The sequence below is a fragment of the Littorina saxatilis genome, linkage group LG12, assembly GCF_037325665.1.
Source record: "Littorina saxatilis isolate snail1 linkage group LG12, US_GU_Lsax_2.0, whole genome shotgun sequence".
NCBI lineage: Eukaryota > Metazoa > Mollusca > Gastropoda > Littorinimorpha > Littorinidae > Littorina > Littorina saxatilis.
Genome location: NC_090256.1, coordinates 70,318,986 through 70,336,697, shown reverse-complemented (window position 1 = coordinate 70,336,697; position 17,712 = coordinate 70,318,986). Strand labels below are relative to the sequence as shown.

General features: G+C 42.3%; 1 protein-coding gene and 1 long non-coding RNA gene across 3 annotated transcripts; one reads left to right on the top strand and one right to left on the bottom strand.

The window, feature by feature from the left end:
* Positions 1–22: 22 nt before the first annotated feature.
* On the top strand, positions 23–370 carry LOC138982682 (uncharacterized). Its single transcript, XR_011460930.1, has 2 exons — positions 23–82; positions 330–370. It is a non-coding gene; the product is annotated as an uncharacterized lncRNA (long non-coding RNA).
* Positions 371–394: 24 nt separating this feature from the next.
* On the bottom strand, positions 395–17,712 carry LOC138982678 (neurocan core protein-like). 2 transcript variants are annotated; one of them, XM_070356004.1, is made up of 9 exons: positions 17,566–17,712; positions 15,716–15,911; positions 13,256–13,424; positions 12,011–12,142; positions 11,253–11,366; positions 10,030–10,152; positions 5,399–5,564; positions 3,795–3,907; positions 395–706 (listed from the first exon to the last, which is right to left on the bottom strand). In XM_070356004.1, the coding sequence occupies exons 2-9, from the start codon at positions 15,887–15,889 to the stop codon at positions 582–584; spliced, it is 1,116 nt and encodes a 371-aa protein (XP_070212105.1). In that variant the 5' UTR covers positions 15,890–15,911; positions 17,566–17,712; the 3' UTR covers positions 395–581. The 2 variants fall into 2 exon arrangements, with proteins under 2 accessions (XP_070212105.1, XP_070212106.1); XM_070356005.1 differs by lacking the exon at positions 17,566–17,712 and adding an exon at positions 16,216–16,327.

Genomic DNA, 17,712 nt, shown 5'->3' with positions numbered 1-17,712 from the left:
ACAACATCAGGAGACAGACTTTAGAAACAGGTCTTATCCCTCTCTCTATGTTACAACGTCAGGAGACAGACTTTAGAAACAGGTCTTATCCCTCTCTCTATGTTACAACGTCAGGAGACAACAAAGAAACAGGTCTTATCCCTCTCTCTATGTTACAACATCAGGAGACAACAAAGAAACAGGTCTTATCCCTCTCTCTATGTTACAACGTCAGGAGACAAAGAAACAGGTCTTATCCCTCTCTCTATGTTACAACATCAGGAGACAACAAAGAAACAGGTCTTATCCCTCTCTCTATGTTACAACATCAGGAGACAACAAAGAAACAGGTCTTATCCCTCTCTCTATGTTACAACGTCAGGAGACAACACAAGAAATAATAAGCATGTTGATGTAAATGTTTTAAAATTTTATTTGCGTTTTCCGGGGAGATTTATCAACTTGTCAGCCACTGAAAAAGGTATGGCGAAATACCATTTAAAAACAAATAAAAATGAAAATAATTACGGCAAGCTTTACGTATATGCCTTGAGCCACATTGTGCCACCATGTGTTCCCATCGTGTACGTGTATCAGTGAACCTAGAGGTCCTTCCGGCACACGAAGACCTTCTTGTTGGAGCAGGGGATGTCCATCCACTTGCCATTGCTGTTGGCCGATACGCAATCCGCGTCGGTCTCGGTCCCGTGCGCGTTGTCTGGCTCTCCTGTTGATGGAAACAACGGCAAGTTTTAGACAATTGAAAATAATAGATATAAGAGAAAATTTGATAGGAACCTTCAGCAAGAAGACAGAGCAAAACATCACACAAAGATACACAACATTGAAGTGAAAAAACGAGTAAAACGAATCAAAGCAGATACGTTGTGCAGATAACACTGACAGCTGACGGTACCCGCTCAGAGGGAAAGTAACAAAGAAATGTAGGTAGCAGAGAGAGAGAGAGAGAGAGAGAGAGAGAGAGAGAGAGAGAGAGAGAGAGAGAGAGAGAAAGAGAGAGAGAGTGAGAGAGAGTGAGAGAGAGAGAGAGAGTGAGAGAGACAATGACAATGACAATGACAATTCTTTATTTTACGAGGGTAACAGAATAAGCATTGGTATACTTTTTTGCATCTGGCCCTCGCCCTAAAGAGGGACTAAATCTACTATAATAACTACTACTACATACTTACATAATTAGTAAAACAGTATAAGTTTATGTACATAAGTGCATTACATGAAACATTGTAGTTTATAAATGTTCATGACAATTAGAGTCAGAATACTATGTAATAGTATTTCAACTCTGCAAGACAATGGATAGTATGCAGAACATCATAATTTCGTGAACAAAACTATAAATCAAAAGTGAGTGACTCTGTCCCAAAGGACATAACAATCAAGAATATACTATTTTCATTAAATGGGATATATATTTGTTTATGAAAGAATCTGCGCTGGTAGCTTCCCGCAAGGCATTCGGAAGAGCGTTCCAGAGACAGCCACCGGAATAAACTAGACAAGACTTAAATAAGTCTATCCTAGGAAGAGGAGTGTTAAATTTCATAAGGTGGTGTGAATTCTTCAAAGAGAACTTTGAACAAATGGTTTGGGGTAGAGTTTCGGATATAATTTTATGCATAAAGATTCCTTTGGTAAAAAAGCAGTCTTGAGAGGTACGATCCCTAAATGTATGTAGTCTAACTCTGTGAGGGTAGTGTGCTTTAGTAATACTACTTTTAGCGCTCTTTTATGTAATCTGCTAAGTGGTTTTAAGGAATTTTCACTTGCTGAGTCCCATAGCGTCGATGCGTAATCAATAACAGATTGAATATGAGCAATGAAGAATAACTTTCTGGTGTGGCAGTTCAGGAAGTAAGAGAGAGAGAGAGAGAGAGAGAGAGAGAGAGAGAGAGAGAGAGAGAGAGAGAGAGAGAGAGAGAGAGAGAGAGAGAGAGAGAGAGAGAGGGGGACAGAGAGAGAGAGAGACAGAGAGAGAGAGACAGAGAGAGAGAGGGACAGACCCAGAGAGAGAGAGACAGAGAGAGAGGGACAGAGAGAGAGACAGAGGGAGAGAGAGAGAGACCCACAGAGAGAGAGACAGAGGGAGAGAGAGAGGGAGAGACAGAAAGGGAGAGAGAGAGACAGACAGAGAGACAGACAGAGACAGAGAGAGAGAGAGACAGAGAGAGAGACAGAGAGAGACAGAGACAGAGAGAGACAGAGAGAGAGATAGACAGAGAGAGAGACAGAGAGAGAGAGATAGACAGAGAGAGAGAGAGACACAGAGAGAGAGACACAGAGAGAGACAGAGAGACATAGCGAGAGAGAGAGAGAGAGAGACAGAGAGAGAGAGACAGAGGGAGAGAGAGAGACAGAGAGAGAGAAAGAGAAAGAGAGAGAGAGAGAGAGAGAGAGAGAGAGAGAGAGAGAGAGAGAGAGAGGCAGAGGAAGAGACAGTGACAGCGAGATAGATAAACAGACCTACAGAGACCGAGAAGCCGTAACAGTCTGGATGTCTAAAGACAAAACATTTAGGATCAGGATAAGGATAACATTCATACAGTCCTGTGATATTACCCTCATGAAAATTCGGGCTGGTTTCTCCCTGGGGAAAGCGAGCTGCCATACAGTACAGGCCCATTGCAGAAACTCAAGTTATCAACAGCATTTCTACTCGGCGCGCGCGGTATGAGAATCACGGGTCGTAACTCTCTGGAATTGGTCATCCGCCGCCATGTTGGATGCCTTGCACGATCTCTGACAGTGCTTGAGCGTTGGGTGGCGACTCGACAAAAGTGAAAATGACACGTTGTGTGGCATAGGGGGTAAAAATCAAGGGTCTGCCAAACCCGGCAAATGCAGTAGGCAGCCCAGAGATCCCTAAGTACCTCTCCCAATTGTAGTACTTTTCGGCAATATTTACAGTTTCAAATTGCTAGGATAGCTTCTTTGTGGTTTTAGAGAGGTGTTCTGGGGAAACTGAAAGGTAGCCTCGTCAGGGGACAACTATTCAAACCCATATCCTCATTATTTTGATTCTCAATTGAGAATAATCATTTATAGATGACTATTATTCATTTCCCTTTTTAGGATGTACTTGCACGTACTGGTGGTTTATTACCCAAATGTCCTCACAGTGACTGAGGCTTATATAAGGCTCGGTGATTCGTGTATTTGTTTGTTCAGCCCATTTCTTTCTTGTGTTTATTCACAAGAAGAAAAACAATAAAGATAATCATTTATGTATGATTTATGGTGGGATTTTTCCTCCATGGTGTGTACTAGGATGTATTGTACTAAATGTACTGTGGTCGTATATTAACGGGTTATATTCCCCGTATGTGTACTATGCGTACAGGTTCATTGGAGGGAGGGTGTAATAGTTGTTTGTTTGGTTTAGCAACGAGACAATTCATCCCTTTTTGGAAGATGAGGGTGGTCCGCCCGAGGGCAGACCGGGTTGTAGGTTCGGGACAATAGATTGACTATTGTCGTTTAGGCAGCTTAGGGATTCTGTTTCGGTTCGCTGAGTGGTCGTGTGGCCGTTTTCGCTGTTGGTTACGGCGCTCGCGCCTTTCCCTGTCTGCATACACAGTGAAATACGCAAAAAGAACAAGAGTGCAATGAAGAAAACTAACAAAGACGGCATCCAATATGGCGGCGCGAAGAGAGTATGAGCGGAGTTGTGCCCCTTCGGGCTAAAGCTAGCCGATCCATTTGATAACGTCACGCCGAGTAAGAAGAATGAATTGGACCTATACGGCGCTACCCAGTTAAAGGAAAAGATAATCCCTGGACCATCGAAGCTGTACCTGATTTCCACTTAGTGAAGTCTCCAGAGGCTGTGAAGGCCGGTGATCCATCAGACCACACCCATGATCCTTCCTGTACGCTGTCCCTTACCCCTAGCCACATGCCGTCCACGCTGCCAAAGAAATATACAGACATCATAAACAAACTTGGAAAAAATCGTTTATTGTGAACGTTGATCAAACTGCAACCCGCTTATTGTGAACAGCTAACACATTCAAACCCCGCTTATTGTGAACAGTTAACACATTGAAAATCCGCTTATTGTGAATAGGTAACACATTGAAAACCCGCCTATGGTGAACAGTTAACACATTGAAAACCCGCTTATGGTGAACAGTTAACACATTGAAACCCGCTTATGGTGAACAGTTAACACATTCAAAACCCGCTTATTGTGAACAGTTAACACATTCAAACCCCGCTTATTGTGAACAGTTAACACATTCAAACCCCGCTTATTGTGGAAGTAAATACAGAGAAATCCACTTACTGTGATAATTCGCTACATTGAAATTCGCTTATAATTGTGAACGTTTATGACATTGAAGCCCGTTTATTGTGAACAATTAACACATTCAAAACCTGCTTATTGTGAAAGTAAATTCAGAAAATCCGGTTACTGTGAACGTTGGCTATATTGAAACTCGCTAATTGTGAACCTTCAGTAGAGCGGATTGTGTGTATTGAGAACTTGCGGGAAAATAATTCAAAATGATAATAAATAATTCATAATTCAACGAGTGATAAGTGAATTATAAAATGAAATAATTGGACGCCATTGCACCTGTTCTGATGAACTCACATCAAGATATGGACAATAGTAAGAAAGAAGGAAAGAAAAAGGAGAAGACAAGGATGAATGAATACAATGCAGACATCAACAATGAAATGGAAAAAAGCGAGACAACAGCAAGATTGAAGTTTGTGTCTCTACCACATGCTGACTCAGGCTGGAAAGTCAAAAGTAGGTAATCGTTTCAAGCGGTATCAAAACATTTAGTCCAAAACTATATGATCGACTCTGAAAACCTGGGATCAGTCATGGTCGAGAATATACTTACACCCGGTTAGCCAAAACCTGTACAACGAAACGAGTCAAGCTGGTCTTGGCGAAAGCATGCCAACTTAAGACCTAGTTTGCATAGACCGATTTTCTGTTAATATGAGCACATTTCCAGAGTAAATATAACATATATATATAAAGGAATTGATGAAAAATACAGTGCAATCATTTTTACAGCCTGTAAGGGAACATTCGATTTTAATGACAACTTTAATGAACACACTTATAGATATGTTTTTGCCCAGCTGAAATGCAATCCCATTGTCCAGACTGAGTCAAAGCATTTAAATCAATTTTATTGAAAAATGAGATCACCACAAAAAGCCGGATATAACGTCATCAAAGACATTTATCAACAAAAATGAAGAAAAAAAACCAACGTTTGGGGATATTATATGCAAGAATTAACATGTAAAGTTTCACACACATCTTTACAGTGGTTTTCTGGGATCGCTGTATACATACACACATACATACACACACTACCATCTCCTCTCGATTCCTGGTCTATCTGAAAATATGAAGTCAAAACATGCTTACAGCAGACCCCGGATGTAATCGTTCTCCGCTTGAGACTGGCTCTTGCTCACGATGGCTCCTTCTTGCTGGCAACGGTCCACCGCCTGGTCGTAGGTCCGCTTCATGTCAAAAGTCTTGTAGCAGTACACACCTTCCTTGGTCCATGAGGCCTCGCACGTGGAAACCGCTGCAACCAGAACATCAACCTGTTAGCATTGTCTTCAAATTACAATATGTAACTGTCTTATAATCAGAATAAATAAACTTTGCATGTCAAAAGCCTTGTAGCACTACACGCCTAGCTGCGTCTATGTGGCCTCGCATGTGGAAACCGCTGCAATCAGGACATCAAACATTACACATAGCATGCCAAAGGCCTTGTTTTAGTGCACGCTTTGCTTCGACCATGCGGCCTCGCACGTGGACACCGCTGTAATCAGTACATAGATATGTTCGCTTTGTCTTCTAAATACAACATGTAATAGTCTTATGATCAGAATAAGTAAACGTTGCATGCCAAAAACCTTGTAGCACTACACGCCTAGCTGCGTCCATGTGGACTCGCACGTGGAAACAGCTGCAAACACAATACAGACCCTAATTTTTGGCTCACGTAAGTGTAGCCTATGCGATGATAAACTTTGTCTGTCTGTGCGTGTGTGTGTGTGTGATAGAAACTTTAACATTTCCGAGTCTATGGATAAAGCTCGCATAAGAAGATTACGTCTCGGTCAAAAGTGTTTGACGTGTGTGATAGAAACTATTTGAAGACGTCACATTATGACGTAAGAGGGTTAGACGTCACGCAAAGGAATTACTGAAAGTCTCGGTCATTGTTATTGTGAGCGGGCCGAGACTAGTTGGCAGATCCAGTGTCTCGCTTTCTTGCACAGTTTCACCTATGCTTACTGTGTGTGTGTGTGTGTGTGTGTGTGTGTGTGTGTGTGTGTGTGTGTTTGTCCGTGTGTGTGTGTGTGTGTGTGTGTGTGTGTCACTGTGTGTATGTGTGACGGAGTGATTGAGTTTGTGTTACTGTTTGTCGATTTCTTACGTGAGCCTTGAAGGCTTCGCCTCTTGTTCTCAATAAAATGTCAGAATGATGACATGCTTTATGACAAAGGCCTAGTAGCACGGCTAGGACGCCGAGTGAACCGTGAACCGCTGCAAACAGCGAAATGTATTGACTTCGTGTTTATGAACTTTCCGAGCAATTAGACGTAATTATTGGGCCAAACGACTAGCTGTAACACACGCCAACAGCTGCTGAGTGCAAGACACCGTATGTGTGGACATCGTTGCAACCACTGCACCAACATGTTAGGTTCATACATAAAATCACCTCATGGCAGTTAGGCATTTTCTTGTTGACCGCTTTACTGACTCAATATACGACTTGATGTGTCCCTGACGTCTTTTATTTTCATACCACCAGAGCCTTATAGTTTTGTGTGATATAAAGCATACTTGGTTTGGGTTTAAAAAGACCCCCCCCCCCCAAAAAAAAAAAAAAAACCACAACCATTGTCTGACACGCAAAACTAACCGTAGAAAAAATGCAAATATCACAATTCTGAATAACACCATGTCACGAAGTGGTTTGCATGTGAATTTAATGTACGTGTTCTGCCCTATTGCACTGTCTCTACCCTTTCACACCAAACACTTCAAAAACAGAATTTGGGAGGATGCAGGCTCATTATTTCCTCAACCAAAAAAACAACATACTTCTTCACTTTAAATACATCAATATGAAACAACCTTTCGACACACAGTTCGCACAATCTTCCAGTTTTCACTCAAGGCATGTAAATACATATTATAACAATACTTTCTCAAATATAGATTAACGCACACAAGAAGGTACCAGCAGACACTCACGAGTTCGTATCACGGCTCACTGCATGTCGCCAGTTCACTTACTTGTCTCGCTGAATCCTCGTAGAATAATGAATTCAGATGCCAACACACACAGATGCTAACACACACCTTTCACTGAAGATGCCAACACACACCTTTCACTGAAGATGCCAACACACACCTTTCACTGAAGATGCCAACACACCTCTCACTGAAGATGCCAACACACACCTTCCAGGTTTCTCCCCGAGAAACCCTTCCGCCCGTAGCGGAAACAACCGTCGTCAGCTACGACCGGTATCGATGAAGACTCCACTCGTCTAGTCATCTGCGCCGAGGTGGTCCCTTGCTTCCACCGTCGTCTCGCGCTTCTCCCGTGTAAGGACCCTCCCTTATACGCCATGGAAATCCCTCATGGAAACTCCTAAAGAATTTAACCAAGTCTTAATACAACATTCTCTAAAACCATCTCTTCTTCCAAACGTTCATGTACCACTCATACATTCTCGTTCATTCCACTTTCACATTCCGTCCACCTTCAATATCCAAACTAATACTTAATCAATGAATAACACTCCCCATACAAAGCATGACCGTCTTAAACATAACATAAATGCGTAGCAATTATGTTCAAGAAATTCCCCATGAAAAACCGTGATACAATTACATCAAGAATTCTCTCAACGCTTCACACTAAGATTTGGTGCACTTTATATACACTAACCTTTACGCTCCAGCTATGTATTCCAACGTCAATAATATACAACATAGTAAATCATTTACCTTAAGAGACCCGTCTCTTGAAAGAGTACTTGTTCCCAGAACAAGTCTGACACGCGCCCGACAACCTTCCCGGTTGAAAATCTCAAACGCTGTGACGTTATTTACCCCTGACCAGCTATATGTCTCAAACACAGCTCATATCATAAAGCCAGTTTTGCGTGAAACACACGAAACACGTGAATAACGCTTCCCAGTCTCTACGCCTCGTCTGTACAACATTTAGGGAGGTTAAAAACACGACGTGGTTTCACCTCACAAATATGCTACTCACATCTTTGTGACACACCAGAACATAACAGCGTACATATGCATCATATGGAAACAAAAGGAAATAACAATTGAAAACTTCTAAAATACAACCCAACCTAATCAAAGCGTACATACGCATTATATGGAAACGGAAGGAAATAAAAATTGAAAACGTATAAAATACAACCCAACCTAATCAACGAACTTTTATTCTTTGAATAATCTGGGAGATAAACACTTCAACATTGAATGTGAAAATGCACCTAACAGAGGGTAGGCCTACTGTCATTCTCTTCACAACTTGTAAAAGGAGGAGAAAGAAACATGTATTTCAGTACAGAAGAGTTCAAAAAGTGTACCAGTAAAAGGTTCAGGACTCGTAAAGGGAATGGATACAATCTTAAAAAAAAAAAATCAAAAAAAAAATCAAGTGTCCCATATTCAATTAATACTTGCCTTTTGTAGAATCCACAAAAAGACTGTGAGTAGGCCTATTGTTGCAGGAACTTTTCTGACAGTTTCTTTACGCCACGCTAAACACGTGGACAGATTCTGCCTTTTTTGGGGAAAAAGGCGGTGATTTTCAGACTTTCATGAAATTAGCGCAGAACATGCTAGGGCAGAAATGTGTAATGCACTTGCTACAAGAGGATCCTGGCCATGAACAATGCTCACCAGTTTGTGTTTAAAAGTGAACACGCTGACAAAATAATACTCTGTAGTAACATGCCTCCACAACTAATTATGACACAAATCCAAAAACAAAGAGACTGCCAACGTTCCAAAATCCAGAATGAAAAACCAAGAAAGGTAGGTTGTTGGAACGTTTGTTATTGACAAAACAATACATTCACAGATATTTCGACTCAACGATCTTTTAAGTGAACAGACAAACAAATAGTCACAAAAAACTTATCTTGATAGAATCAGTTTTCGCCCACTCGTCAGGAAGCCGAGCGAATGAATGTGTGACTGTATTGTTTTGTCAATAACAAACGTTCCAACAACCTACCTTTCTTCTTTTTACATTTAGTCAAGTTTTGACTAAATGTTGTAACATAGAGGGGGAATCGAGATGAGGGTCGTGGTAGGCCCCTATGTGTGTGTGTGTGTGTATGTGTGTGTGTGTGTGTGTGTGTGTGTGTGTACAGCGATTCAGAGAAAACTACCGGACCGATTTTCATTAACTTTACATGAGAGTTCCTGAGTATAATATCCCCACCTTTTTTTTGTTTTTAATAAACGTCTTCGATGACGTCATATCCGGCTTTTTGTGAAAGTTGAGGCGGCACTGTCACGCTCTCATTTTTCAACCAAATTGGTACAAATGTTGGTAAAGTATTCTTCGACGAAGCCCGGACTTTGGTATTGCATTTCAGCTTGGAGGCTTAAACATTAATTCATGAGTTTGCTCATTAAAGTTGTCATTAAAATCGATTTTTCGCAAACAGATTTAAAATTGATTGCGTTGTATTCCTCATCTTCTCCTGAATTAAAAAATATATAGATATGTCATGTTTACTCTTAAAATGTGCTCAGAATGAAAGGAAATAGGTTCAGTAAGTAATACGGACGCGTGCTTCGCGGAGGCGAGCGTGACCCGTCTCGGTCTTCGGTATGGTTAGCCGAAAGTAGTCTCGGCGATGATTGGTTTGTGGTGTTGATCTTGACTAAATGTCTTTATATCGCTTCACGCGACTTGTTTGATTCTAAATATGACAAATGTTTTTGACCAGTCCCAAACTTGTCAAGAGTATACCTACTTTCACAGTGCGGTCCAGAGTAGCCCGGGACACACTGACAGGCGTAGCCCACTGAGCTACTGGTGTCCATCACACACACGCCGCCATTGTAGCAAGGGTTGACCGCGCTGGTGCACCTGGGAGCTGTGGAACAACGGGGAACAACAGGTCATCACAAAGACAGATCTCAATCCATTCATTGATGGCCCATTCGCTTTTCACTCAGCACTGGAACACCTCACACGCGTCCAAACTATGCGTGATTGTCATTCATAAAAGCGTGCATATTGTATTCTGGCGTAGTTCATCTTTCATCAAAAGAATACTTCTAGAGTGTCTGAACTATGCATGATTGCACTGTTATTCCAAAAGCATAACTATTTTTGCGTAGTTCATCTTTCATCCATGTAAGGGAGGTCTAGACATGGCTTTTTGTCAGAACGTGTACGGCAACGTGTACGTATTGCGTCATCAAATGTAACTTTTAAGTGACACCTTTGCCACGGTCTACACGTCGTGCTAGGCTTCACGATGTGTAAAATGGATTCTATCGATATAGATCGTGCTGAAGACGAATGCATTTCTGTCTTAATTTAACCCCATTCATTTTCACACTAATTCGGAGTGTGTCAGATCGTTCACACCATGACATACTCACTCTCGCACCTTTCATTATGATAGCATGCACCACATTCCTATTTTGCATGTTCCGCATTTCTTGTTGATGTACTGTACTGGCTAAAACGGATGGGATGGCAAAATCTCAAAATTTTCACTCGCCAGCCGGGCGAGTAGCTTCAAGAAAGTCACTAGCCCGTCAGAACTTTCGCTGGCCCGGTACATTCCACAGTTGCTGCATCTGCAGTGTTTATATGGCTTTGAAACTCAATATTACAACCACACAATGTTGCATTGGACAAGACAGTTCACTGGCCAGCCAGGCGATATGCCAGGCGGTTTCTACTAGCCCGGCGAATATTTTACTCGCCCCTGGGGATCGGGCGGACGATTTGGCCATCCCTGCTGGTAGCATGATGTACAAAGACCTATTTCAGTGCCAAATGGCAGGTAGCAAGATGTAATTCAGTGCCAGATGGCAAGTAGCAAGATGTACACATAACTAACTCAGTGCCAGATGGCTGGTAGCAAGATGTACAAAGACCTAATTCAGTGCCAGATGGCGGGTAGCATGATGTACACAGACCTAATTCAGTGCCAGATGGCAAGTAGCATGATGTACTCACTCTGACATTGCTCGTCCAGGTAGCCTGTGGCACACTCACACCTTACTCCTGTTGATCTGGCCGAATCGTGAACGCACGTCCCCCCGTTCAGACAGTACGAATCACACTTGTCGACTGAAAGACAAAATGTTTTTACACTTACGAGGAAAATGTTGTCAGAAAACAGCACAAAACAAAGCAATGAATCATCATCGTCATGGCCATTGTCGACGTCGACGTCGTTATCATCATCATCATCATCATCATCATCATCATCATCATCATCATCATCATCATCGTCGTCATCGTCGTCGTCGTCGTCGTCATGGCCATCGTCGACGTCGTTATCATCATCATCATCATCATCATCATCATCATCATCATCATCACCCCCCGCGGGTTAGGGGGAAGATTTTACCCGATGCTCCCCAGCATGTCGTAAGAGGCGACTAACGGATTCTGTTTCTCCTTTTACCCTTGTTAAGTGTTTCTTGTATAGAATATAGTCAATGTTTGTAAAGATTTTAGTCAAGCAGTATTTAAGAAATGTTAAGTCCTTTGTACTGGAAACTTGCATTCTCCCAGTAAGGTAATACATTGTACTACGTTGCAAGCCCCTGGAGCAAATTTTTGATTAGTGCTTTTGTGAACAAGAAACAATTGACAAGTGGCTCTATCCCATCTCCCCCCTTTTCCCGTCGCGATATAACCTTCGTGGTTGAAAACGACGTTAAACACCAAATAAAGAAAGATCACCATCATCATGGTGTGGCACTCACTCTGACAGCGGTCTCCCTCGTAGCCAGCGGGGCAGGCACAGGAGAACGAGTCGCCTCCCGTGTTGCTGCACGTGCCGCCGTTAGAACAGGGCTGGGTGGTCGCACACACGTCGCTCGGGGCAGCCGGTGGTCCTGTCATACACACACACACACTCACACACATACATCCGGGTTCCCTAGTTTCACACTTTCAAAACTGTATTGCCTTTGTCTTGATGATAACATAATTCTACCGTGTTTTAACAATGTTTATCTCATAAGCTGTACATTTAGTTTTTAGATGTTAAAAGTTACATCTGGTGCCATAACGAGGCGTTAAGTAGAGACATATCTGTCCACACAAAATAAATTCTTTGAACAAATTCTCGATCTCTATGGAGGGCACCTAGGGGTGTTTTATAGCCGTAAGTGTTCAAACGAAAGGATGTTTGTAGTGTATGTAAAAGCCTTGCGGTATCCGTGGCCAGAAACTGATGATTAATTGGAGGCGGAGGAGGCCTTTACAGACACTCCTTCCCGTGTAAACATTTGGGAGGCGGAGGAGGCCTTTACAGGCACTCCTTCCCGTGTAAACATTTGGGAGGCGGAGGAGTCCTTTACAGGCACTCCTTCCCGTGTAAACCGTTGGGCTCACCGTCTCATCTGGCCCGGTGTAACACGAAATTTTTACTCCACGAAACATTTACTCCCTCCACGAAATTTTTACTCCCCATTTTTTTTACTTCCAGTAAAAATCTCGTACGCAAAAATGGGATGCGGGCGAAGGGATAATGCCAATAATTGATCTCGCGCACACGAATGTCGCGCTACCCTCCTTCCACCCCTTCCACCACCAAGACTAACAGGGGACAAGGGAGTAAACATTTCATACACCTGGCATGGGAAGTTAAATTGCTCGTGTTAGGGTGAAGTAATATATTCGTTATTTATTGGTCTGGGGAGTAACATTTTTGTACGAAATGTTTACTCGGAACTCACCTGTCGTGGGAAGTAATTTTCTCGTGCAATGGGGGAGTACTTTTTTCGTAAAGGGAGTAACATTTTCGTACGAAATTTTTACTCCGGAGTAATAATCTCGTGGGAGTAATTTTCTCGTGTTACACCGGCCTACACGTTGGGTAAGACCATAGACCAACTAGCCTGGTCTACACGTTGGGTAAGACCATAGACCAACTAGCCTGGTCTATGGTAAGACCGAGTGTGTGGTCCTGGGAACGAGTGTAACAAGAACAACGTGTCACTCACCTCCGGGACAGTTGGACAGACACTTGCAGTAGGTGACGGAGCCCGCCACGTCCACACAGCCAGAGCTACAGGTGGCGGAGAGAGCGAACTCCAGGCTGGCGGTGCCTGTGTTGCCGTCACAGAGGTACGCTTCACATACTGTGCTCGCGCTGTCGACGATGATCTTCGTCTGGAAAAAAAAGTACGGTTGAGGCAGCCTGCATGCAACTGAGGTCCCCCCCCAAAAAAGAGAAAGGAAAAGAGACACACACACAAAAACTTCGTCTGAGCACAGAAACATTGGTATTAAATACGTTTTTTCAAAAGCACTTACGTGTACAATATTTTTGACTCACATGAGTAATTAGGAGAGTCTTTGTAATAAACAGGCTTTCATTGGAAAACAAATTAACGTTAACATTTTCTCGGATGACTTTTTAAAGCTCACGCTTCCAAATGTCACACACTGGTACATTTGGATAATCTTCAAACAAGACAAAAGTAGGATGCACCTTCGTTACATTTGAGGTCACGGCTCAAACGTTTTCAAGAAATATCTTTGAAACTTCACACACTTTCACAGTTATTTTAGTTGCAGATATAAGCAAAGTCTGATTGATCCTCGTCAAATTCCAAGGTTACAGAGGGGTCATATTCGGGCCAAAAAAAAAGGAGGAAAATTACCATGTCTTAAATACATTTCTTTGAAACTCGACAGACTTCCAAGATTTAATAGTCTCGAGACATGACCCAAGTTTGAAAAAGATTTGTTTAATACATTGTATAGCCCTCTAACCTAATGCTCTTATTCATCCACTTGTTTTGTATGTTTCACACCTGTACGTACGATAATAGACATCTTTTGTACACTTGGAGACATCTCATTCCGCTCTGTGTGAGAAACCCTATTACACCTGTACGTACGATAATAGACATCTAGTGTACACTTGGAGACATCTCATTCCGCTCTGTGTGAGAAAGCCTATTACACATGCACACAACACGACCATCGCATCCTTTGTGTGCTCATGAAAACAGTGGATGCAATTACATACATCTGCGAACAATGCGTTATACACGCACTTATTCATACATTTCTCTCATGGTATTGTGATTTTGGAGATACATCGATCGATTTTATTTGTGTATGTTCATTTATGAAAACAACTCAAAAACGTGTGCTGATCTTATTGATTCTTCAGTTGCACACCCCCCCCCCCCCCACACACACACTGTGACTTACACCCACACACCCACCCACACACAGTGACACACACACACACACACACACACACACACACACACACTGTGACTTACACCCACACCCACCCACACCCACCCACACACACACACACACTGTGACTTCCACCCACACACCCACACACACACACATACACACACAAAAGCAAAGAAAAATGGTACTTTGACTGACATGTTTCTCTCAATTGTCGCTTCCGAAATGAACGAAGCAAACAACTATTTTGTTGTCAGCTTGTTAATTCTTGTTTTGGAACGTTAGCAGTCATTCTGTGTCGGATTTTTGCCACTAAACAGCAAATAAGTGGTAATGTTGAACTAAAGCGTGTTAAATTCATAGCACATAATTCAGAGGCATTTAAGCCTCCAAATTTGCAGAACCTGGACTTATAAGCATTACAAGTCATTTTAGATCCCTTTGAAGTCACGGAATGAACTCAGATGAACTGAACGAATGCATTTCATTTATATGCGTCAAAGAAGAAATTATCCGTGTATGCCGACAGGGGAGTCAGCTCTGTCGTGTAAGTGATATTGGTTGACAACGTATACATTTTCGCGTCATTTTTGTCGATCAAACAACCAAATTAATTACATATGCTTAAGTTATGAGCTCAATCCGTCAATTAATTTCACGACAAATGTTCTTTGGCTTGATTACAGAGATTTGTATCAACAAGAGGCGAAGCCATCAAGGCTCACGTAAGAAATCGACAAACAGTAACACAAACTCAATCACTCCGTCACACACACACACACACACACACACACACACACACACACACACACACACACACACACACACACACACACACACACACAGAAAGAGCATAGGTGAAACTGTGCAAGAAAGCGAGACACTAGATCTAGATCTGTCTGTCTGCATGTAGCCTACTTACAGGGACACGACTGCCAACTAGTCTCGGCCCGCTCAAAATAATAATGACCGAGACTTTCAGTACTTCCTTCGCGTGACGTCTAACCCTCTTACGTCATAATGTGACGTCAATGTAATGTGACGTCTTCAAATGTTAGAGTTTCTACCACAGACATACACACGCACGCACGCACATACGCACATACGCACGCACGCACAGACAGACAAAGTTACGATCGCATAGGCTACACTTACGTGAGCCAAAAATAAGTAAAGAATGCAACTGGATTCTGAGCTATGAACTTAACACGTTAAAGTTTAACATTACCAAATAAGTAGAAGCTCACCTGTCCGGGACTGATGTAGTGTGTGACACTGTCTTTGGTGAAGATACAGGTGGAGGCACCCGGGGGAGGGCCGGCGGGGGGAGGGGCGGGGGTGTCCCAGGGGCCGCAAGCCGTGGGGGCAGCCAACAGACAGGTGAGGAACACTGCGGCTAGTCCTGCTGGAACAACGGCCATGCTGACAGCGGGTGGAGAGGATCTACAGAACACAACAGAAGCAAAACGAAGAAAGAAAGTTAAATAGTGACGGACAAATCAAATATTGCTAAGTAACAGAGAAACAAACAAACACATGAGCAAAACCAACCAAATAGATAAACAGACAGACAGACAGACAGACAGAGATATCGACAGACAGACGTACACACAGACAAACATACAGACAGACGACCGGACCGAACGAACGAACAAACGAACGAACGAACAACCGAACGAACAAAAACACGAACGAACGAACAAACGAACGAACGAACGAACGAGCGAAAGTACAATTCAACAATTACCTGCACAGATACCGCTGCCACTGAAATGCAGACTCCAACTAACTCTTCGACACAAGAGTCAAGGAAGGAAAGACAACTGATGGGGACACGACGACTGTGCATACAAGCGGGTCAGCTGTGACATGATCATAATGCCATCTGTCAGGATTGTTTTCATGCGGCCATAATATAGATAGCCATTTGTAGGCGTACGAATGTCGCAGTCAACCTATATATTTATTGTATTTAGTTGATTAATATCTTAATGTGAGGTATAGATTCTCTAACTAATATCAAGTTTGTGTGTGTAGTATATCTAAATACTAAACTCTCATACTATTACTTGTTTACATTTGGTCAAGTTTCGACTGAATGTTTTAACATAGACTGGGAATCGAGACGAGGGTGGTGGTGTATGTATGTGTGTATGTATGTGTGTGCGTGTAGAGCGATTCAGAGAAAACGACTTGACCGATCTTCATGCAACTACACATACAGAGTTCCAAGCTATGATATTCCCAGATAATGTTTTCCCTTTTTAAATTTCAACAATGTCTTTGATGACGTCATATCCGGCTTTTAGTGATAGTTGAGGCCTGAGGCAGCACTGTCACGCCCTCATTTTTCTACCAAACTGATTGACATTTGGGTCAAGCAATCTTTGACTCAGTCCGGACTTTGGAATTGCATTTGAGCTCGGAAGCTGAATAATTAATTCATTAGTTTGCTCATTAAATTTGTCATTGTTTACTTTCAAAACGCGCTCAGAATGAAAGAAAATAGGTTGAGTATAATGTTCGCATGCTTCGCGGTGACAAGCGTGACCCGTCTCGGTCTTCGGATATGGTTAGCCGAGACTATCAGAATGTAGTCTCGCCGATAACTTTTTTTGGAGTTGATCCTTTAGTTTGATGCCTACAGATTTGACTAAATGTTTTTATATCGCTTCACGCGACTTTTTAATTTTTTTAAATTAAAAAAGTTGTTTGACATCATAATGTTGTGTATAGATTCACTAACTGATATCAAGTTTCTGTGTGTAGTATATCAAAATACTAAACTCTCATACTATTACTTGAACAAATTATTTAGCTTGTTATTTTTTTTCAGCAGAGAATAGAACAGCACTCCGACCAACAGACTCACAGACCGACCGACAGTCATATGCTCACAGACAGACAGACAGAAAGACAGACAGACTCACAGATCGACCGACAGTCATATGCTCAAAGACAGACAGACATACAGACAGACAGAAACACACATAAACAGGAACGCACATAGACACACACACACACACTGGCATAGGCTTACAGACATGGCATTCTAATATAGAGCACAATATGTCAAACAGATAGTAACACGTCTTACCTTTAAGTTTACAGCTTTTTGCAACAGAGAATTCAAACACCGCACCCAAGCCTGATTAACACAGTCAATACAATGAGCATTGAGCCACGTTCTGGTATTTATAGGGACGGAGCAAAAGCAGCAATGTGGGGCACACACAAACAGGCT

Bases quoted from the DNA above. Each gene is read 5' to 3' on its own strand.
- LOC138982678 (XM_070356004.1), bottom strand. From the start codon at position 15,889: ATGGCCGTTGTTCCAGCAGGACTAGCCGCAGTGTTCCTCACCTGTCTG. The intron at 11,367-12,010 runs GTGAGTGCCACA...TTTGTCTTTCAG, and splicing joins CGAGGGAGACCGCTGTCAGA to TCGACAAGTGTGATTCGTAC. The intron at 5,565-10,029 runs GTAGGTATACTC...TTCTGGTTGCAG, and splicing joins CTCTGGACCGCACTGTGAAA to CGGTTTCCACGTGCGAGGCC.